The sequence below is a fragment of the Arachis hypogaea genome, chromosome 3 (assembly GCF_003086295.3).
Source record: "Arachis hypogaea cultivar Tifrunner chromosome 3, arahy.Tifrunner.gnm2.J5K5, whole genome shotgun sequence".
Lineage (NCBI taxonomy): Eukaryota > Viridiplantae > Streptophyta > Magnoliopsida > Fabales > Fabaceae > Arachis > Arachis hypogaea.
In genome coordinates, this window is record NC_092038.1 from 128,668,491 (window position 1) to 128,692,917 (window position 24,427).

The 24,427-nt window shown below is 35.3% G+C and overlaps 3 protein-coding genes across 3 annotated transcripts; 1 reads left to right on the top strand and 2 right to left on the bottom strand.

The window, feature by feature from the left end:
• Positions 1 to 1,238: 1,238 nt before the first annotated feature.
• On the top strand, positions 1,239 to 4,563 carry LOC112791515 (cellulose synthase-like protein G1). The gene is made up of 8 exons (XM_025834374.3): positions 1,239 to 1,884; positions 2,001 to 2,108; positions 2,189 to 2,311; positions 2,426 to 2,638; positions 2,807 to 2,906; positions 3,022 to 3,194; positions 3,283 to 3,630; positions 3,759 to 4,563. The coding sequence occupies exons 1-8, from the start codon at positions 1,282 to 1,284 to the stop codon at positions 4,305 to 4,307; spliced, it is 2,217 nt and encodes a 738-aa protein (XP_025690159.1). The 5' UTR covers positions 1,239 to 1,281; the 3' UTR covers positions 4,308 to 4,563.
• A 1,776-nt stretch (positions 4,564 to 6,339) lies between these two features.
• On the bottom strand, positions 6,340 to 13,927 carry LOC112791517 (uncharacterized). Its single transcript, XM_025834375.3, has 14 exons — positions 13,268 to 13,927; positions 12,578 to 12,739; positions 12,431 to 12,496; positions 12,134 to 12,277; positions 11,893 to 12,006; positions 11,582 to 11,683; positions 11,306 to 11,491; positions 10,582 to 10,671; positions 10,370 to 10,504; positions 9,405 to 9,527; positions 9,113 to 9,198; positions 8,411 to 9,023; positions 8,194 to 8,271; positions 6,340 to 7,686 (listed from the first exon to the last, which is right to left on the bottom strand). Exons 1-14 carry the CDS (start codon positions 13,523 to 13,525, stop codon positions 6,661 to 6,663), a joined length of 3,183 nt encoding a protein of 1,060 aa, XP_025690160.1. The 5' UTR covers positions 13,526 to 13,927; the 3' UTR covers positions 6,340 to 6,660.
• A 7,575-nt stretch (positions 13,928 to 21,502) lies between these two features.
• On the bottom strand, positions 21,503 to 22,632 carry LOC112771371 (glutaredoxin-C9-like). The gene has a single exon (XM_025816101.3). It carries the CDS (start codon positions 22,578 to 22,580, stop codon positions 22,173 to 22,175), a length of 408 nt encoding a protein of 135 aa, XP_025671886.1. The 5' UTR covers positions 22,581 to 22,632; the 3' UTR covers positions 21,503 to 22,172.
• Between the last annotated feature and the right edge of the window lie 1,795 nt (positions 22,633 to 24,427).

Genomic DNA, 24,427 nt, shown 5'->3' on the forward strand with positions numbered 1-24,427 from the left:
TTGTGTAAATTAATTGAATGCTAAGTAGACTTGGTTTAACCCGATGGTTTTGGTTTAATTTAAGTGTCAACTTTAGGTCTTCAAAAGTAATATGGTAAAAATTTTGGATATTCTTAATTTCCTTGTTTTTTTCCCCTTATGTTAGTTATATATTGATTACAAAATGATTATGTATGCATGTTGACTTCTCAATTTTATTAGGTATCCAATTTAATTTGATTTGACTTTGTTGAACTTGATTTTGATTTGATATAATATATCTTATTTTATTTGAATATAAAACATAATTGTAATAGCTAAAATGTCTGATTTTTTTATTTAAAAAATTGGTGGAAAATATATTTTTATTTATTCCTTTTTTATTATATTATATCTATTAAAATCATTCTAAATTTTATCAAATATGATTGTTGCAATTTATACTTATTAAAAATCACTTTTACTACAACTTATCAAATATAATTACTATCATTGTTAAAAATCTATCTTTAATAATAACTATTGTTGAAAAAGTGAAAAATGTATTAAACTGAGTCTAAATGGATAAATATGTCTCTAAGTTTTAGCTGAAATTGTTGAAAGTGTTAGATAATCAAAGTTAATAAAATGCAACTAAGATTTGGAAATGAAAAATAATAACTATAACAAATCATGTTCGTAAATATTAAAACAATGATATTATATATATATATATATATATATATATATATATATATATATATATAATTAAGTCATTTTAGTAATTAAATTCAACTAAATTAATTTAATAACTTATAATTGATTTAGTTAAAAATTAAAACAATAAAAAATTATAATTAAATTTAATTAAAAAATAACTTACTATAATTGTGATAGTTGAAATATTTATTCTGAAATCCAATCTTTAAAAAATATAATTTTTTATTTTCCAGTTTCTGGCCGTTGGTAGTGCGGTAGCTGTGATTATTGACTTAGTACAATTTACATGCTAAAAAATATTCTTTTTAGGATTTAGAGTCTTTAACTTAGTTCTTAAAATTTTAATTGTCTTAATTTAGTTTTTAAATTTTTTAAATTTTAATTACGTTAATTTTTATAATAATTTAATTTCTATTACAAAATTAATTAAAAAATTTAAAAATTAAATTAAAATAATTAAAATTTTAAAGATTAAATTAAAGATTCCAGTACTCCTATGATGATGACATAATAATATAATTTACAAAGACAAAGTGCGCGTATTAAAGGAAAGATGGTTTCCTAAAACATTATATTATATGTCAGAGTCTGTAGGGAACAGAAATGGAGGACTCTCCTCTTCACAGCAGCCATGTCCAGAAGCTCTTACTTGTCACAAACAGAGTCCACATGCTTCTCCACTCCACAGCCTTATGCTTCATCTTCTACTACAGATTCTCTTTTCTTTTCCAACCGCCTCACACCACAGAAAGCCTCTTGTTTCCATGGTTCCTTGTCTTTGCTTCAGAGATCATTCTCTCCTTTATATGGATCCTCGGCCGTGCGTATCGGTGGCGTCCCGTCTCGCGCACCGTCTTTCCGGAGAGGTTGCCTGAAGATCACAAACTTCCTGCTGTTGATGTGTTCATATGCACTGCTGATCATACTAAGGAGCCTACTTTTGAGGTGATGAACACTGTCCTATCTGCCATGGCCCTTGATTATCCTCCTGAGAAGCTCAATGTGTACCTTTCGGACGATGGGGGTTCCTCTGTTACCTTGCGTGCAATGAGGGAGACTTCCAACTTCGCAAGGTTGTGGATTCCATTCTGCACAAGGTACAGAATTAAGAGCAGGTGCCCCAAGGCTTTCTTTTCCTCTTCAGATGATGATGAGTCTGATTTTGTAAGAAGCAGTTTGTATGTGGAAGATAAGAAGCAGATTGAGGTTGAGTGTGTTAAATTGAAAGTTTGAATATTTATTTCCTTGACGTTTTGGGTTTTTAGTAGGCTATAGCAGTAAGCAGTGCTTACTGAATTTAATGTAAGTCAATTGTTATGCAGGAAAAATATGAGGTCTTTAAGGAAAAGATTGTGTCCTTCAGAGATAATATGGCCATTTCAAGAGATGATCCTACCATAAATGTTCAAGATCACCCTCCTAGCATTGAGGTACATAATAAGCTAATAGAATTTTTGGTGTTAATCTATAATTTGCAATCATATGAGAATAAATCTTCTGACTTTGGCAGGTTATGGAAGGTAATATCTTTGATGATGCAGATAATGGCAAAATTCCTCGCCTTGTGTATGTTTCCCGTGAGAAAAGACCATCTCATCCCCACCATTTCAAGGCTGGAGCACTCAATGTCCTTGTATGATTACACTCTTCATATCTTCCAAAATATATATACACTCAAAATTTGCTTTGCAAATATGACACATGTGATGATGCTTCCTCATCTTACATAATAAATATAACCTTGCAGCTCCGAGTATCTGCTGTGATTAGCAATTCTCCCTACATTCTAGTTTTGGACTGTGACATGTTCTGTAATGATCCAAGTTCAGCGCGTTACGCCATGTGTTTTCACCTTGATCCGAAGATATCATCCTCCTTAGCTTTTGTTCAGTTTCCTCAGAAATTTTACAATGTCAGTAAGAATGACATCTATGATAGTCAGCTGAGATCAATATTCACGGTAAGGGCATCAAGATTGCTATCTAGTACAATTGTTTATATATAAAAGGGTTGTGTATGTTTCTAAAGCACACAGTAAATGACAATGCTCCACGCTCATATAGCCCTTAAACCAAGGTAATGATGGTTTAATGTGTACTTAAATAAACTTTTGTTGACAACATTTCAGCTTCAATGGAGAGGTATGGACGGGCTTAAGGGTCCAGTAATGTCTGGTACAGGCTTTTATATAAAAAGGGTGTCACTTTGTGGAAATCTCAATATCAAAGGTATTCAACACAATAATTTCCTAGTTTCTTCTCGGCATAAGATTTCAGTTCATTGAGATGTGAGCATTGCCCTTATGATTGCAACTCCTTACACTTTCTGAGTATTAAATGTTAGGGACTGATCTGACTCAACTTAAAGAATATTTTGGTTCATCCAATGAGTTCATCAAATCACTTACTCAAAACTACACAAGTGATTCCGCTTCTGGTGGGAATGCATTACTAGAAGGAGAAACTCACTTATTGGCTTCTTGTGAATATGAAATCAGTACTAAATGGGGACAAGAGGTAGGTAAACTTTTTAGTCCCATTAATGCAGATATACATAAAAACTCATTTAGAAAAAGTATATACATATTTTGAATCTTTTTTCCAGGTTGGTTTCTTATACGATAGTGTTGTGGAAGACTATCTCACTGGATTCATATTACATTGCAATGGATGGACTTCAGTTTTCTGTGAACCATCTAGGCCACAGTTCCTAGGATCAGCTACAACAAATTTGAATGATGTGTTAATCCAAGGCACTAGATGGTACAGCGGTTTATTTGAAAATGGTATAAACAAATATTGCTCTCTTATATACGGTCCTTCAAGGATGCCAGTCCTTCAGAGACTATGTTTTGCAGAACTCACATATTTCCCTCTTTATTGCTTCCCTCTATGGTGTTTTGCCACCATCCCTCAGCTCTGTTTACTTCATGGAATTCCCTTGTACCCCAAGGTAACAACGCTACCTGTCAAATATCTGCATCTTGGTTCAACCAGAATCTCAGTTCAAAATCGTACCTACAATTCTTCCATATATTTGCTTCATAGACTAAAACAACAATCTTTGAAAATTTGTGACAGGTTGGAGACCCATTTTTCATCATATTTGTATTCATCTTTGTATCAGCTCTTTTAAATCATTTGGAGGAAGTCCTCATAACAGGAGGAACACTTCACAAATGGATGAATGAGCAGAGGATATGGATGATGAAATCAATTACTTGTCATCTATACGGGTGTTTGGATGCACTGCTAAAGAAAGTAGGTATAAGAGAAGCAAATTTCTTGCCAACAAACAAAGTAGCGGATGATGAACAAACTCAGCTGTACCAAATGGATAAATATGATTTCCGAGCATCCAGCATCTTCATAGCTCCAATGCTTGCCGTCATCACGATCAATATATGTTGCTTTCTGGGTGGAGTCTACAGAGCGGTATTTGTTGGTAGTTGGGACAAGATGTTTGTGCAGTTTTTCATTGCAGGTTTCATCATTACCGTTAACTACCCTATAATTGAAGGGTTGGTAATAAGGAAGGACAAGGGACGCATTTCAAAGTTATTAGCCATATGTGTTATCATTGCTACCATGATTCTTTTGGGATGTTTTACACTTCTAAGCTCTGTGTAATGATATCATCTACAATTAATATACAAATACTAAAACGAGACCAGCTCGATGCGCGGAACGGTAAATTAATGATAGTATATAATAAATATTAGAAATCGCTATGTTTTGTAGAATTAAATTAAATATGTGTAAACTAAAGTTAAATTTAAAATGTGTTTTATTTAAAATAATTTGTAATACAAAAGATTTGGACGTTGGAATTGTACAAAGTGACACTTTTGTTTAGTGATTTAATTTTTGCATTTGCTTTTGTTGATGGAGTTAGTCTTTTTATGTAGTGCTCGTCCTTCTTTTTTTTTTATTGGTTATTGTTAGAATTGTTGCTTTCTTCTTTTTGTCGTAGGTTCTTGTGAAGACATGTTCTTTATAAATTGTTGAGTTGTATGTACTTTCTACTGTGTTGTTTGTTCCATCTTTGCATGTATGTTCTTCTTCTGAATGTGTCTTGAATTTATATGATTTTCTTTCTCCTTAATCTCTTGATGGGTATGTGATCTTCGTCTGATGATATTAGTATTGGCGAAGTTGGTTCCTATAATCAATGAATAATTTAAATTAGAAATAAAAATGTCTTGAATAAGTGAATTTTTTCTGGAGTATTACCTGTTTTATTTGTTGTAATGTGTGTTGAGGTTCAGTGTTTTTTGTTGGAACAAATGTTTTGGTAACAGTGTATTGTTGACAATTTTTTTTAGATTAAAATCATTTATTTTGATTTCAAATATAAGTGTAAGGTTGCACAAATTTTTCAGTTAGGATGGTGTTTCAATGTATTACTTTTCTAGAGTGTTATTAGGTTTGAAGTAGTTGTGTCCAACACTTTTTTTTCTTCGCCATCAAATATTACAGAGATTGTTGTAGCACTTTGATTTGAAATAAGTATTAGGTTAGTAAGTAATAATTTAATAGATGAGATTATGAAAAGTATATAAAATTGGGAGTAGATTCTCTCCAGTGAAAAAAAAAACTGAATAATGTCCATTGTTTAATCTAACCATTCATTGCTAAGAGATCACATTGTATTCTGTCAAGTGTTAAAAAAATTGAAGAAGATTCATTTCCTATAGAATTACCTTATTGTTGGATATTGTGGTGTTTGATTACATGTGCCACAAATGTAGTTGTCAGGGGCGGAGCTAGGTGGTGGGAAAGGGGGGCGATGGCCTCCCCTAATTTTAATTTTTTACATGTAAATTATATGTAAATTTCAGTTTAGCCCCCTTAAAATTTTATTTTAGTCTTAGTTTATTGTATAAATATTTTTGGCCCCCCTCTAATATTTTATCTAGTTCCGCCCCTGGTAGTTGTCTCCTTTTTATCTAATATAATCATTTTTAAACAAAGAAGCTCCTCTTCATTTGTGGTGGTTAATATTTTTCATAGACAAATCACGCAAACTTTGATAAACCAATTGTCATATATATGAGTAAGTTTGAGATGTTGTGTAGTTCGAAAATAAATTTTTTGTGCTAAATTTGATATTATTTAAAGGAATAATGATAAGAGACTTATATAAATAGGTCAAATACTATAAAATTTGAATATTTATAATATAAATTTTATTATGATTAATAATATTATTATAACATTTATAATACGGTTGTTTATAATATTTAATGAGTTATTTATAGAAATTAATTATTGGGGGTTATAAACTTATTGGTATTTTTTTTAATGACTTATATATGCATTCAATGTCTTTGTAGGTTAATTTTTAATTATTGATATTTTTTTTTTGCTGATTGGGAAATAATAGGTAATTTGAAAAAAATTGTGTACTTGATTCTAAAATTTTGCCAAATAAACGATGTTGCTGACATAACATTAGTAGAAAGAGAAACATATTTTAAAAATAATGTGAATAAACTTATGTATCTACTTTTATATATTAAGAATAGATAGATATTGTTTTGTGGGTCTAATGCGCTGAGCTTTTTCTTTAGGTTGTGCTAAAATTAAGAATCACGAAAACCCATATTGATTAACCAATCGATCTTCAATCTGAATTTCAGGAAACACAACATTGGGCATATAAAAAAAAAAAGAACTACTGTCAATGTTTAACTCCTTAATGTGCAAACAATGTTAACAGTAACAAATAAATACATGATAAACTATACAAAAATGTAATAAATACAGCTAACTCGACCACTCAGCAAAGAAAGATCGGGCCATCAAAATATTTTATGGCCTGTCTGATGATCATTACTAGCAACAAATTCAAGTAGAAAACACTCGGCAAATATGAACTCAGAAAACGGGGGGCAAAAAAGGTTAAACCATCGCACAACATTTCTAGTCTAATATGTAAGCAACCATCGCACAGCATCCCACATAAGTCTTTTCCCCGTATCTATGACTTCTGCAGAATACATTTCTCGTACAGGGCAAGAATATCTTTTCTGTTGGGTTTAGTCAACTTAAGCAGCTGGTCACCATAGTTATGTTTTGTCAGCTCTTGCTTAAGCTGCGCCACTGTAAGCTTTTTATAATCCTCCTGGTTCGTATGCTGACTGTAATTCTCCTCAGAACCCTCAAAAATGGAACCCCCATCTTCCGGTTGCGTGTATGTACTTTTAGATCTCTTGTTTCCCCTAACAGTTTGAGGGCTTGCATCCATGTCTTGGACAGAGTCCACACCAAATTCATCATCTACTCTCATCCGCTTACCATGGGATGGAGCTTTCATTTTACCATCAAATGCTGATTCATTCAATCGATACTTAGTCAGCTCCAGATGGAGAGAATCAATTTTGGCTTGTGCAGACTGTAGTTGGAGAGAGAGAGCCTCAGCCCGGTCATTTGCCTGTGTATGTGCTTGTCGTTCTGTTTCTAAAAGCTGTTCAAGAATCTGAGCATTATTTCGCCTGTGTGTTTTATCTTTATCCAAAAGCATTTCCAAGTCCTTCTCTCTCTGTTGCACCTTTTCTTCAAGTTTTGCAACTGTGCTAAGTGCATCCTTCTCGGAATCCTTAATTCTCTGCAATTCATTTTGCAGATTGTCTTTCTCCCTCTCCAAACCTTCAATTTTCCTCTCGGCCCTCTCAATATGTGCCAGCCTCTCCATTGCCAGTCTTTGCATCTCACTCTTCTCCTTCTGGGCCATACCTGCTTCAGACCGTGCTTTATCAGCCACTTCAGTGGCCCTTGCAGCTTCTTTTTCAGCAGTTTTACATCTTTCCTGAAGCTCCTCAAATCTTTTGAATTCAGAATGGTACTTCTCCTGCAAATGCTCCTTCTCCTGCTGATACACGATGGCATCCCTCTCATATGATTGGGCCTTAGCATTTTCTGTTTTCAAATTCTCAGTCAATTCATTAATTTCAGTCCTTAATGATGATATTTCACCTTCATAACTCCTTATCTTAGATTCAGCAGCCTGCAGATATATTTAGAGTCAAACACGGCATTAGTCCCTAAAGTCTGACTATAAAAGCATTAATGGACAAAATGCTCTTCTGAAGTAAGATAGTGAAGTTGTATCCTCTATTTCATTATCTCTAGTGGATTGTGATTACAACGTACATTGTTGGCATAAGAATGAACAGTATAGACACAATGAAAGCATCGGTTGTGATAAAGACCAAATCTTACGGCATTACAGAATAACCATTTTGGAGGGCAAACTTACAAGTTACAACCCGTGTCAAGTGAAGGTAACAAAAATCAAGAAATTATAAGAGATGGAAAAGCCCAGACACCAGGAAGCTTGCTTGGCATTGAAGATCAACACCTTTTGAGATGCATGCCCATAATTAAAAACAAGATAGAAATTGGCCAGAAGCATCGCATATATATGATAACATAAATAAACATAAATCTTGTCATACTATGAGCCCTTAACAATAATTCTCTGGAAAAAACACACTCAAGCCAAGAATCTCACCTTCAATTCTAACTTCAAAGTTGTTAAACACTTCTCAGCATGCTCAATTTTGGCAGTCTTCTGCTTTATTTCATCTTCCTGCATAGTTAACATGGCAAAACACATCAGATACCTTCAACTAAAGATGCAAGTAATATGTTCATAATGGTGCTTATTTAACAGTCTTACTAGACAAATAGATATTTGCAAAACAAAAACCAAAGAAGATAGAGCTCACTTTTTCAGCCAAAGTGTCGGAGAATTCTTCTCTTAAAGCATCTTCCCTCAACTGTGTCTGCTTGTTTGTGCGCTCTTGGGCAATAGCTGCCTTCTCTAGAGCATTCTTTGCATCCCTCATAGCAGAATCACACTTCCGCTTCCACTCTTCAGCCTCCTCTTGAGCAGACTGAGCTTGTTCCTTTGCTGCTGCTAATCTTGCTTCAGCAGCACTACTCCGAGACTTTAAGGCTGCTATTTCAGAACTAGCTTGATCTTCCTCAGCTTTTTGCTTCAATATAGCTTGCTCACACTTTCTTTTCCACTCCACGGATTCTTGCTTGGCAGACTCTAGTGATTTTAATAAGCTAGAATACCTCTCCTCCTGTGAGCGACGGTTAGCCTGCAGATCAGTTATGCGATTCATATACTCATCGGTTAGTTTCTTCTTGTCATTCATGGCATCCTCATATCGCCTAATGTACTCAGACTTTTCGTTCTCAACGGCTTCCAGCCGCTTGTTCAGTAGGGCCATCTTGTCTTCAATCATCCGACATTGTAAAGCAACAGAATTCTTCTCTGATTCAACTTTATCTGTTAGCCTCTTAACAAGGTCAAGCACTGGGCCTTCAAAACTACCGCAACAAAACATATTAAGAGTCAGAAAAACAAATAAAAAGAGGCAAGAACGCAAAAGATGCTTTGTTAACACACACGCACAAACCTTTGTTGCAAGAAGACAGAAAGCTTTTGCCACTTCGCTGGACCTTGAACAGTCTTTTCATATTCTGAAAATAGAGCATCAAGAACCTGCAACAGATACAATGTCAAATTGGGTTGCCATTTCAACAAGGCCACCTTAATTTTTACAAGGGAAGACAGCACAAATTTTAGCTTTCTTCTATTCAGGTATCCTTTTAACCAAGTTTCCCTTGCATAAATGTTGGATGATTCTGAAACTTTGAATATCTTTACACTTACAGAACTAACAGGTATCATCAATATTTAAATTTTACCTTTGCAACATTATCAATTGTTGCACCAGAAGCATTACAAGCTGCCCTCAGCCTCTTTTCCATAGACTGTATGGCATTTGAGCATTGTATGTCTGCCTCCATAAATGCATTCCGCTTATAATCCTGTTGGTCAATAAGTGACAAAGCATACAGATGATTTTTCCACAACCATAACTGGAAGTAGGGGTGTGCATGGCCCGGCCCGGCCTGAAGACCCGGCCTGGCCCCGAGCACTTTTGGGCCTAATTTGGTGTGATTTCATCGGGTCTAGGGCCGGGTAAGGGTCTCAAAAATAGACCCTGTCATTATTTTGGGTCGGGTCCAGGCCATGCCTCGGGTCACCCGAAGTCGGCCCAGTGGCCCGGTCATCATACACAATTAATATTTTGTGTTATTAGTGATGGATGATGGCTATTCTTATGTGGAATTTAAGTATTGTAAACCTTAATATTTTGTGTTATTAGTTATTATAAGACTATAAGTTAATGTTTTATGTTTAAAATGCATAAGATTTTAGACTAATGCTGTTGTGTTATTTGTATTGATTTAAATATTTGGTGTTATTATACAATATTAGTATTGATTATGATTATGCTTTAATTTTAGAGAAGAGTCGGTTTTTGTTTTTCTAAGTGAATTTTACCATGTCAAATAATAGTTGGAGTCTTGGAAATTTGGATATTTTCACATGCTAGCTTATAAGAAGGTATCAAAATAATGTAATGTTAATGGCCCGGTTTTCACCCGGTTTTTACCCGGTATAATCGTGGCCCGAAAGTGTATAGGTTTCACCGGGTCTAGGGCCGGGTTCGGGTCTAATAAATAGGCCCGGTATATATTTCGGGCCGGGTCTGGGTCACATCAAACCCGGTTTCACCCGGCCCATGCACACCCCTAACTGGAAGAGAAAAGGTGTTAACTAATACAAAAAATAGCTATATCTAAACCCTCATGTTTTCAAATACCTCAAATGCTTTTTTGAAGAACTTTTGAAGAAGGCCCTCATATTTCTTCCTGGCAGAACCAACTCCTACAGCATTTGCATTAAAAGCAGCCATTGACTTTTGAACTGCTTCATCATGCGCTTCTCTCATAGCAATCTGCAAGCACTGCAATTAGTAAAGGAACGAGAGAAAACAATACGCCCTACAAAAATGATATTCACAACAATACCCACCTCCTCAGGTGGTTTTGAACGGTCAAAAGAAGACATATAAGCTTCAGTAGCAGAATCATATGCCCTGCGACACTCCGCTTCTTCAACACTCTGCAAAACACCAAAATAAAGTCAACAGTAAGCAAATGAAATTCAAAATACTGAATTATTATAATATGTGATTCCCTAGAAGGAGTGTGATTCACAAACTAAATGGGTATGCCTGCATGAATCAAAACAGGAGTAATCATTCAAACAAAAAGAAGTGCATAAAAAGCGTGTGATTCGCAAATTAAGTTGATGCAAAGGAATTTTCTTGGTATATATCAACTGCATGTTAAATATCCCAGTTCTAGAAAACATTGTGTTAGCTGTGCAAAGAATAAGTATTACTTCACATCATTGGGTGCAAATTACATCAATAATCAAAGATTCATTTTATTGATAATCGCATTTCTTAAATGGACCAACCCTAGTAGCATGCCAATCTTAAGCATAATCCAAGGGAGATAGAAAGCAAAGTAGAACATTGGACAGCTAAAAAATATTCCTATATTATCCAATGAACTATTAATACTTCTAAAATATAACATTCATGTTATTCGTTATTACTGCATATAGCTGAAATCTTAAACATATTTGATATATATGACAAGTTGGGAACTTTTTTATACAATAATTATACATTAAGCCTGTTTTGTTTCTCATATAAGCCTGAATAACAATATAAGGATTTAATATTCACCTGCCAGGAGGAAGAAATTGTAGGAACAGCACCATGGTTGAGCGCATCCAAATACGATTCAGTAATACCAACCAATACAGGTCCTGTCATCATAGTTGCCCCAACTTGTTTGGGCCTTGTTCTCTCAAATACAAACTTAGTGAAAGCATCAAGGCCAGCTCGAAATTCAGGTCTTAGTTTGTCCAACTGCATATTGAAGACAAATTATGAAAAAATGATAGAAAAATAGATAACAAAATGACTAGAGAAGCATTTAGTAGCTAATAAGTTACTAACCGATATTTGGTCCAGTCGCTGTAGATCATTTTCATTGTTCAAAGGTCGCACAAGGGTGAAGCATTCCCTGTCTGGGAATAAAGCTCGAATAGAATCTCGAATCTATTGATTGATATTCTCAAAAAGTTAGAAACTCCAGAAAGAACATAAAATACGTTGAAAGAACTTATAAACAGAATATATAAGATAGGTAAAGCAAAATGGATAGAGTACGTGGGTGATACTAATAGAATATTCCTAAAAACTATAACATCCATGAATATACAGCTGCTTCCTTGAACAAACAAGTAAAATAGTTGGTGGAAAAATACCTCATTCTTAGCAGCTATATCCTTTCCACTCCCTTGGACTGGCCTTAAAGCAAGTTCCAGATAATCGCGGGGTGTAATTTTTCTGTTATCTTCTGTTAGGTCCAAATAGAAGTCCTGCCAACAAGAGGGAAAAGCATGCGAGTTGTCAGTGAGAATAGGGTAAGCTATGATACAATTTTAAAAATAAAATTTAAAAAAAAAATATTGTGACATTCATTCCAAACATAAGCACACAACTTACCCTTAAAAGCCAAACGAATATAGGGGAAAACTGTCCAAGTTCTGATACAGAAGCTTTTCCTCCAGATGCTCTAACACGAATGTGCTTTGTCATTTGAGTAACAAGAGAAAGACGATCAAGAGCAGCCTCATCTATACCACCCATCTGGACAAGGAAAACATCGTTTTAACTTCCATAAGAATCCAGAAAGAGGGGAACAAAGCTGGTAGTAAATCCCTATGTAACTGTTAACAGATCCTGAAATGTCATAAAGCAATTATGCCTGAGCAAATATATGTGGCAGTTGTCTATCCCTACCTGGTTATATACGAACATGCTAGACAAAAGTACAGCCAATGAGAATATCTGTGTGCTGTATGTTCCCTGTATAGAAAAAATAATAATGGGTGAACATAAAAACGATCAGAAAGCATGTATCGATTGCATGGAAACTGAAAGACCAACCGTTTGATCATATGCATCAATTCCTTCACTGTCTAAGAGCAGGAGATTGTACTCTGTTCCATCAAGAGCAGTCCTCTTCAAAGGTGTACTCCATAACCAAAGCCCTTTGGTACATGGCTTATGCGTTGAGGCTACTTGAAATCCACTACTCCTTCCTAAAAGCTGCAATGCAAAATTTGTTAGCCACAAATTTATAATAATAAAGCCCGCAGAAACTATTCCCTGAGAAGCTATATTTCATAAATCATAAAGATACAAAAACTAGAGCAATAGCTCAAAACCCCAGTCAAGTAAACAATTAGATTGCCAATTTATCACATTCTTTCTCTTGTACATACGGTAGTATAAATTAGCAAGAAGTTTTTGCCCGAGATTTTCCAATGATGACAGAAGGACACACAATCCCACAACGTTATAATCGCACACAAACCAGAACACGAGTAGACACTCCACTGTGGTCAACTAAATGGTCAACAATGGTCCTGCGTACCATTCAACAAGAGGCTAATCGCAACAGAATATAATGCACTTGATATTTTGGCATAAATGCAAGGCAATCAACACTTATAAACCGAGTAACCATCACCGTCATACAAAAACCCTAATTTACAACAGGTACACCACAATACAAAACCCTAAACTCAAGCAAACCGCAGAAATTGCCGTCGAATTGGAAGAAGTGGGAATTACCTGGTTCAAAATGAAGCTCTTGCCCTGGCGGGCTCGTCCGCAGACGGAGACGACACCGATGGGCTCCTTGACGAGTTGCAAGGTCGCAACCGCTTCCGGATCCATCCGAAACTTTCCCTTCTCATCGCAGTACACGAGACGAATTGGCCTCGCCGGACCGGTGACAGGCGAGGCCGAGGGAGACGATGACGCCACCGAATAGGGCGGCGGGGAGTCATCGGCGGGAGTGTCCCTGCCTCTGAAAAGCCTTTGCATCATGGTGCTTTGTTTCTTTTCTTTTCTTTTTCCTTTTGCGCCTTCGTTGTTCTTTCTTCTTATAATTGGGAATTCTTCTTCGTTCGTACCAAGAGTTGTTGGTTTTTGTTATTTGGAAATAAAATAAAACAATTTTGCCTTTTTCTTTTCTCTCTCCCAAAACTGTCTTTCGAGGGAGGTTTAAAATTGGGGAGGGAAAACCAAAAGCATGGGTTTAAAGAAAGACAGAGGAAAAAAGTGACAGAGCCGAAGAGACTAGTAGCGCTTGCTGTCTCTATGTTCGCTTTTTATTTGTGTTGCGGTTTGGAAGCACAGCGTGCGTATAAAGCTAACACGGCAACGAGTCATAACTCATACGCCGAAGAGTTTTTTTTTTTTCCCCCTTCGTATCATCGAGTCCGACAGGCTAATTCGATGCGATACTAAGCTCTATTTATCTGCTGCGATTCTGAGTTTATTGTTTGTCAATAAGTTATTGCATACATAAAATATAATTTTAAATTTATAATATTTATTTAAATAAACTAATAAATTAATTAGTAGATCAATTTAATTAAATTTTATGTCCAAAGAGTTAAATCTAAAAAACTATATCCAATATATGTTTCTTTTTTTTTTTGGTGACCCAATATATGTTTCTTAGTTTGCGAGAAATTAATTCCTTTTTAAGTACACTGACCCTAAATTTTGTGTATTATAAATTATAAGTTTGTTTGAATATTATTAAAGTATTTGAAAAATTTTCTTTTCATAAAAATAGTTTTTTGTTAGTATGTTTGTCAAAATTTAAATAGTAAAAATAAAAATATTAAAAAAAATATTCAAAATACGATAATAATACATTATATCGAATCAATTTAAAATATTATGTCAACAAAAGATATTAATTTAGACTCCTTAGAAGCATGGAAGAGCATCACTGCAACAAGGGAAGACCGATATCACACCATACCAAAAACATTGTAGATGTGGAGAGACTTCTTACTCATTTGGATGCTTTACTTGTACATGTATGCTTAGACATAGGATAACAAATGCTTTGGCTAGGTCCATTAGGGAAAATGATTTAGTAGTTTAGGAAAAAATGATGAAAATATTTAATTATTGGGTAAATATATTTTCTGTCCCGAAGTTTGACAAAAATTTTAAAAATACCCCTTAGTTTTATTTTGTTTTAATTTTGTCCCAAAAATTTTCGATTTGCATCAAATATATTCTCGGAGGCTAAATTTTCAAAAAATTTAAGACCAATATAACAATAATGTATGAAAATTATGGTTGATTTGCTTGTGTTGAGGGGTTGTTTTTATGAAATTGTTGTTGAATCGATCTTAAATTTTTTGAAAAATTAGCCGTCAGGAGTATATTTGATGCAAATCGAAAACTTTTAGGACAAAATTGAAACAAAATAAAATTTAAGAATATTTTTAAAATTTTTGTCAAATTTTAAGGACAAAAAATATACTTTACCCTTAATTATTTAATTGTACAATATGTTTGTTCTTAGAAATAAAACTGGTTCACTAGTTTGAGTAGTTACTGGCTATGTCGTAAGGTCATGGGGCTAACCTCCTCATATCTTTTTTTTTTTTGGGCTTGACCTCTTCATATCTTAATTGCTATATATATGTAATATGCCCGATGGGTATGGGTCTATCGGACGGAGATGTATATATGAGTAAAGCCCTTCAAAAGTTTAGAATACCTCCGTTACGGGTAGTTAAGATTTTATTGAGCCCAAGATTTAGGCCCAAATGTGTTTTTGTACATAAAACGCCAAAGCCGAAATACAAAATATAAAATAGAAATAAAAATAACCAAGATGGGTTAGTTTAATCCATTTAACCAAATGTTAGAGATTTAAATACCGTCTTATATAGATAGTAATTTATTGGCCGACAAATCTTTAAATAGAATTCTGATTCATGACGAATTAATTTTTATCATGAAAAAAAATATGAAAATTGATATTTTATTGAGGGATCGAATCCTTTTCCCACCCTCTTTCCATAAAAGAAATAAAGAAAGAAAAAAGTTTGTCCATGATTATTATGGTAGAGTGCAGGGCGGTGTATGTAACCTGCTACGGTGCTACCACTACCAGCGACGACAAGTGAACAAGGCCGAGTGAAGGAAAGGGAGAAGCAGTCATGCCTTTTTCTTGTGGATATGTGCTAAAATGATAATGTATGTGTCAAAGTCTGTTATTGATAGAATGTGTTCTTAACATATATACATCGAGACCTGCAACCTAAACCAAAAACCAATCCTTCTAAAACTAACTGCATATCTGCAAAATAGGAAAATAAAGATACAGACCAAAAATAGAGGAACAAATTCTTACTCTAATTATACTAATTGATGCTATCAGCTAACAACTACTAAATATAAACATACTAATTTAGGAATAGAGATTTGGTGCGTATCACCCATTCCCCCTCAAGTTGGAGCATGGAGATTTTGAATGCCCAACTTGTTAAGCAATGAAACAAACTGTTTTGTGCCAAGTGCCTTAGTGAATATATCAGCCAGCTGCTCTTGAGTGGGAACATAAGAAGGACAAATGTGATTATGAAGAATCTCATCACAAATAAAATGACAATCTACTTCGATGTGCTTCATTCTTTTGTAGAAGACCGGGTTCTTGGCAATATGAAGGGCAGCTTGACTGTCACAAAAAAGAGAAATTGGCGTAGGATGAGGAACACCCAAGCAAGTCAAAATATCCTTAAGCCATTTTAGTTCACAGGTGACGGTGGCCATAGACCTATATTCTGCTTCAGCAGAGGATTTAGAGACGGTGAGTTGTTTTTTTTGTCTTTTAAGAGATCGGGGAATGGCCAAGAGAAATGAACCAACCAGTAAGAAATTTGCGTGTGAGTGGGTATCCTGCCAGTCTGAATTGAACCAACCATAAAGGCGCAGATCAGAGTGCCGTTGCAGAAGAATACCTTGACCAGGTTGACCTTTTAAATAACGAACAACTCGAAGAGCACCTTGCCAATGTTCCTCTTGAGGTTGTTGCATAAACTGAGATAAAATATGAACACTATATGAGAGTTCGAGCAGGGTAAAACATAAGTAGATGAGATGCCCAACAAGGCGGCGATATTGGGTAGGATCAGACAGTAGTGGCCTCGTAGCTAAGGCCAATCGATGATTATCTTCCATAGGAGTAGGAGCCGGTTTAGCCCCAAGAAGCCCAATTTCGGCAATTATGTCTAAGGCATATTTCCGCTGGTTCAAATAAATGCCTGTGGGAGATCTCGCGACTTCTACTCCCAAAAAGTACTTCAGCTTGCTAAGTCTTTCATATAGAAGCAACGGTGAAGATAGTTTTTGAAACTACAAATGGCCACATGATCATTTCCCGCAATAACAAAATCATTAACATACACCAGGACCACAAGTTGTACATTTTCTTTTCGAAAAACAAACAGAGAATGATCTGACTTTGAGTATTGAAAACTATACTGAACTAGAGCAGTAGAGAGAGTAGCAAACCAACAACGAGGTGCTTGACGAAGGCCATATATAGATTTTCGAAGGCGACATACCAGTCCTTTTTGTGACAGCGAGAACCCAGGTGGTGGTTTCATGTACACATCTTCCTCAAGGTCACCATGTAGAAAAGCGTTGTGAATATCCATTTGATGGACTTCCCAGTCTCTAGCTGCAGCTACCGCCAAAATAGTGCGGATAGTAGCCATCTTGGCCACAGGAGCAAATGTTTCTGTGTAGTCTATTCCCTCCACTTAATGATTTCTCAGGACAACAAGACGAGCTTTAAATCGTCCAATGCTACCATCCGAATGATACTTGATTCTGTAAATCCATTTGCAGCCAAGAGCTTTCTTGCCGACAAGAAGAGGTGTGAAATCCCAAGTTCTATTCCGTTGGAGGGCATTAATCTCCTCAACCATATCGTCCCTCCAACGTGCATCTCGAATAGCTTCGGAGAAAAGCGTAGGTTCCTGCTCATCTTGAAGAGCTGTGAGAAAAATGCGATGGGAGGAAGAGAATTTTTCACAGTTCATATAGTTTGCCAAAGGATAGACCGTACATGAGGAGCTCGATGGAGAGGGAGAACGACTTGATGGATTGGGAGGTACTGTGGTGCAAGTGACAAAATCTCGTAGCTTGACAGATGGTATCTTCAGTCGATGTCCTCTTCTAAGTGGTGCGACGGTGGTAGGTTAAGGCATGGCGGAGACGGTGGTGGCAGGAGCGGCCGATACCGACAATGAAGTGGCCTCCAAACTCCCAATATCATTGTGAGTATCGATGGTGTCTCTTTGTGTTGAGATGCTACAACCTTGTTCTGTATTGATGGGCTTCGTGTGGTCATTGGGCCTAATTTGACCAATCTGGCAATTAGGCCCTAATTCTTCCTCATTGAGTGCACCAAGTCCAGCAAGAACTTCATTCTCAATGGTAGTAGCTGGACCCATTGTAGAAGCACTGGTTTTAATGAAAAAAGGAAAATCATCTTCAACAATCCTCACATCACGTGAGACAAAGAATGTTTCATTGTCAAGATCAAACAATTTTCACCCCCTTTTTGGCCATGAGAATAACCAACAAACACACACTTACGGCTCCTGCTAACAAATTTATCTCCTTGTCGATTTTGGTTGTGTGCATAACACAGGGACCCAAATACCCTTAAGTGTGCATAGGAGGGGGATTTTCCACTCACAACTTCATAAGGAGGCTTTCCATTGAGGACAGATGAATGTGGCAGATTAATCAAATAACCGGCTGTCAGAATGCATTCTCCCCAAAAACTAATGGGAAGGCTCCCTTGGAATCGAAGTGCACGTGCTACGTTGAGGATATGCATGTGCTTCCTTTCAACCCTACCATTTTGTTGTGGTGTCCCTACGCACGAAGTTTGATGCATGATCCCATTTTTCAAGAAATATGATTTCAAGCACATAAACTCAGCTCCATTATCACTACGCACTTTCTTAACGCGTTTCCCATACTACCTTTCCACAAGTGTAAAGAAATCTATCAAAGTTTGTGACACTTCTTTCTTTTCACACAACAAGTAAATCCATACAGCACGATAATAGTCATCAACGATTGCTAAGAAATATGAAGCACCACTAGATGAAGGAGTTCTATAAGGTCTCCATAAATCACAATGTATTAATTCAAAATTATCATAAGCATGACAATTATTCAAAGGAAATTTTTTTTTATACTTTGTTTGGATTTTTCATACACTTCACAAGTTTTATTCAAACACTCTCTTCTACTACAGTTGCCCAAATTTGAAATCATCTGAACAATTTTATAAGACGGATGTCCGAGACGCTTGTGCCACAATTCCAGTTGAGAATCTCTACCAGCTTGAAATACTTTTACGTCACTTACATCACGATAGAAATAAAGTTCATCCTTCCGTTCACCCACTCCAATCGGCATCCTCGAAGTGAGGTCCTGCAATAGACAAAATTTGTTAGTGAACAACGCCATACATTCTTCTTCATTACTTAATTGTGATATTGATATTAAATTTCATCTCAATTGTGGCACGTATAAAATATTTTTAAGTCTTAGTCCTCCATCGAGAATTGTTGTTCCTTCCTTGTTAGCAAGCACTTTTTTCTCCATCTGGCAACCCAACTGGGCATCCCTGTATATCCCGCAATTCACACAAGTTTCTCAAGGTCCCTGTCATATGATTAAAAGCACCACTATCCACAATCCAAAATTTCCAAAAAATTTTACCGGTCATTTTTCCATGATCATTTGATTTTTGTGAATTTAATGCTGCCATTAACATTTTTCAGTGCTCCTCGCTGATTTTTGTCATCTCAAGTTTCTGTTTTTCTGCGCTTGAGTTGATCCCGCTTTCGATTCCGACATATACCACATTTGCACGAAATTATCCTTTTTTTCCTCGGTTTCCACCCGATTTTTGTTGGGTTCTTCCAGTGGTTCGGCCCTCATTTCGCAGTCGGTCACCCCACCATTCAGGGTATCTAACAAGTTGAAAGCACCCTTTTGTATCATGGCCAGACCTCCCACAATGAGAGCACATAATTGTTTTGTCCTTTGCTTCACCTCTTTCCCTTGGTTTATATCCTGTCTGGACAGCGAGGCCTACTACCATACCTCTTTCCTCCTTCGATCTAGTGGTTGTCTTCATTCTCTCATCTTGTACCATCATAGCATAAACTTAGTTCAGTGGAGGCAGGGGATCTGTTGCTAGAACGTTGGACCGAACTGTCCCGTAACCCACATCGTCCAGCCCCATCAGAAACTGATGAACCTTTTCTTCTTCTCTGTATTTGTCAAATTGTAATGCAAGATTGCAATTGCATCCTCCACACACACATCTTGAAATTTGCTCAAAATTTGCCAGCTCATCCCACAAAACTTTCAGTTTTCCATAGTAATTTACCATGGACATTCCCTGTTGTTTGCATCCCGTCAATTCTGCCTTCAGCTGTTGTATCCTCGGACCGTTTGTTATAGAGAAGCGTTCTTTTATTTCTTTCCACAAGTCCTTCGCATTTTCCACATATGCCATAGTTGAGCGCAAACTAGGCTCAATGGTATTCAGGATCCAGGACACAATCATGAACTGAACAGTCCACCAATCTTTCAATTCTGGAGCATCACTTGCTGGCTCCTTGTGGGTTCCATCAATAAACCCCCACTTTCTTCGAGCCCGTAGAGATATCTTCAATGCTCTAGCCTATTTGTCATAGTTTTCACCTCTCAGCTGTACCTGTGTGATGATATTTTCAGGGTTGTCACTTGCACTCAGCTCATAAGGTGATGGAGTTTTTTTGCTTTCATCGCCTTCAGTCTTTTCTACAATTATCTTTGCAGCGTTTTCATTCCCTTCTTTTGCTGTCATCCTTACAGTGGAGATCTGTCCTTGATTTGAATATCAGAGTTTGGACAGCTCTGATACCATGCTAAAATGATAATGTATGTGCCAAAGTCTGTTATTGATAGAATGTGTTCTCAACATATATACATCGAGACCTGCAACCTAAACCAAAAACCAATCCTTCTAAAACTAACTGCATATCTACAAAATAAGAAAATAAAGATACAGACCAAAAATAGAGAAACACATTCTTATTCTAATTATACTAATTAATGCTATCAGCTAACAACTACTAAATATAAACACACTAATTTAGAAATAAAGATTTGGTGCATATCAATATGGAAGCTAATGAGAATTTTCTTTTTGTTTATTTTTGTCTGTATCTTTTTTGGCCAATGGCCTCTTTGGTAAAAACTTTTTAATATGATATGAAACAAACTTTGTATGTCTTTATTTGTACATATAGTTTTAGCATATGCTGTGAATGAATTTCAACTGGATTTTGGGATGTACATGTATACTATGTTCTATATTTACAGGATGACTCGACTCAGCAACGTAACCATTAAAATAAACAAACAATTTACTCATATTATATATATTTACGGGTAAATAAAGTGGTGTAGATTTACGCATGATATCGCATATGATCGGTTCCTAGCTACTTGAACGTTGCTCGATGTTTTATTTTACTCCATATGAATATATGATAGAGTATAAATTTTGAAAAAAACAATTCTCTACTTCCTCTAAAATTTCTAGCTAGCAAGGGAAAAGCAATACTGTCTAAAATTTCTAAAACTTTGGCTTTAGCATCACTTGATTAGCTATTTGGATGAAAAATCCAATATATGAAGATAAATTGACTGGCGGAAACATTTATTTAATTTTCTCTAATCATCTATCAGTACTTTGGTATATACATCCACTGAATTAAGGTTAATCCATAATCATAGGCGACAAATTAAAGACTATTGACTATTAGCTATTACGTAGAAGTAGAACCATGCAAACATATAGTAGTGAAGTGTGAACCACAAATTTTCACCTCACACGGTTTTGCAATAAGGTTATTATATAATATTCTTCTTCTCATTCAAATATTCAATACAAAATTATCCAAGTATAATGGTCCTGCTATAAGTAATTCATAGCTCTATGCCTCTATCTCTAGCTAAGAAAAGATACATGGAGAATTATTTAATAGATTGACTAACAGTAATTAACAACAAAATAGAAAAAAAGTGTATAATATTGTTGGACACCAAAATCATGGTACTTTGCATGCATTTGCATTGATTTGTGAGAACATCACTCTTGTTTTCTGCTCTTCAATTTTTTTGCATACAATATTCAGATAATACCATTCAACATAACATAAAAAAAGATGAAAACAACACCATATTTAAAAGGAAGATTGAGACTGAGATTAAAAGATAGAGATCGAAACTAAATTATATTTTTATATTATATTAAATATAAAATATACTGAATTGAATTATATTTAAATATAATATTTAATTTAAAAAATATATTATTTGAGTTTTAATCTCAAATTTTAAAAATTTTAGTCTCACTTTTTTATATTTTCTAAAGAGATTGAAAGAACTAAAATGATTAAAATTTTAATTTCAATATTTGACCACCAAACACAATATTAAATCGGTCTCAATCTCAATTTCAGTTTTTGAAAACAAACCCTAACAAGAGAAATATGAATTTCTCTTTTTAGGTAAAATTGTATATAGAAAATTTGGTTAAGGCATGCATATATAGTATTGAAAAGGCTCAAAATTAAAGCCACAAGGCCCCAGCTTGTTTGAGTACAGGAACAAGTTCCCCGGAGATATGAGCCGCCATCACTCTCTCCAATCCACCAAAAAACTTACCACCCACGAACACCGCCGGGAACTCCACCACCTTTGCGCCGCCGCCAACAACCATCCCTGACAGCGCTGCGGCCACCATAGCTTCGTGCTCGTCGTCGAATTCGTACAAAGGAGGGTTGACTCCCTGACCCTGTAAGAGCTTCTGCACAACGGGGCACATGCAGCATCCTCTTTTCCCTATGATTACAACCGCCGTATCAGAAACCAGCTTCAGGACATGAGCGGCAGGTTCCGTCACGGCAGCACTGGATTCTGGGTTTCCATGGGCGGCGGGGGCCGTTGGTGGCGGTGGTGGTGAATGATGTTTGCGCATGTTGTTATGGCGGCGGAAAGTTGAAAACTGAGAAGAGAGAGAGAAAGAGAGGAGTTTGTTGAGAGTTGAGAATGAAAAAAGCGGGAAAAATATGTAATGTTTATTTATATAGAAGAAAGGCATCAAGTGGGAAAGCATATGCACAAGATTATAAGATTATTACGTAATATATAAGAGCAAGTGCGGTGACATGAATGAATCATTTCAATTGGATCACTTATTTTTCTAGCTTCAAAATGCTTTCGCTTGGATTTTTTCTTTACACTCAAATTTAGTACTAAACAACTTTGAGGATAAGATGTAAGATACATTAAATTATTAATAATTATTTAGCACAGTATATCCAAATTAAACATTAGGTTTAATACATGATTTCAGAATTCCAACGTTTTTTTAGTCAGTCCATACTTTGCCCACGTTTACCTGCAGGAGGAAACCAAGAAGAAAGTCAAAAGAATAACAAAATTTCTAAACCGAAAAGTAAATTATTTTGGAAACAAAATAACAAGTTATAATCTAATCGGGTCTAAATTTGCTGCTAATTATGCTGCACAAGGTGTGAATGCCCCAAGCTTGGTAAGGCATATCTTCCGGAGAAGCTCAATGACCCTAATCTTTACTCTTTGCATGTGAGAAACATCAGTCAAATTATTGCGCCACGTTATTACACCGAAATTACACCCATTTTTCTTCGTTCTTTCTATATATATATTGTTTTGCACGTTGATTCAACTATTCATCAAGCTCACTTCTTTTTTAGATTTCCAAAAATACCTAATGCTAACACAATAGATACTATATTATCGTATTTGGACTCATTTGTAACACTATAGGGCCTGGCATAAGAATGTTTTATCCGATAAAGACTAATCACTTCTTCTTTAATAGTCCCTAATCACTGGATAGCAGTAGCGGAGCTTGAAACAAAATTTTGAGGGGATCAGATAGAAGATAATTGTTAACATACTTTTGATATGGACACATTTAAGATAAACTCGTCTAACCTCATTTCTCTAATTTGGGTGATATTGTCAAATTTAAAGCTGTTTTATAGGGTCTCGTTTCAAAGAATTAAGGTCAAACTCATCAGATGCAACCCTTTGAATTTTTTAAGGTTGTATTTCACTTTTTTTTTGTGATTCATTAAAGTAGAAAAACTATCTACAGGTGTTGATATTGTAAAAGTTTCCTTCTTGAATATTAGCCTTCCTCTTAAAAATGCATCAATAATTCTTTGATTTTTCATGATTATTTTGTATAAAAATTCAATATATATATATATATATATATATATATCCTATAAAATATGTAAAAAAGAAATTAGAAGGACAAATATTAAAATTTATAATATTTATTGAATTTTTTTATTAATTATACAAATACAACAATATCAATACTTATTGAATATTCTAATATTTTTTATTATATAAAAAATTAAATTAAATAAATAGTAAAATATAAAATAATATTAAATTACATAAATAAAAAATATCTAATTTTTTTATATTTGAACTCAAGTAGAGGGAGTGTTGCTTATTGAATAGAGAGCTGCGAAATGCGAATACATTCAATTCAGTCCAAATTCAACAAGGTTTGAATGTTTAAAACTAAAAATTATTGTGCAATAAAAGTAAGAGATGAAGATTGAATTTTAGTATTTTAAGTCATAATAAACTATTTGAGCCAACTAAATTATTTTTTATTTTCTGAAGAAGTACTACTAATTTTTTTAACAAAAGTTTGAGAGGCTATGACCCCTTGTCTTAACTAAGCTCTGCTCCTGCCGTATAGTTTTGAACCAGGAAATTGGGTTAGTACTAAAAACAGATCTTGAAATAGTAAATTTC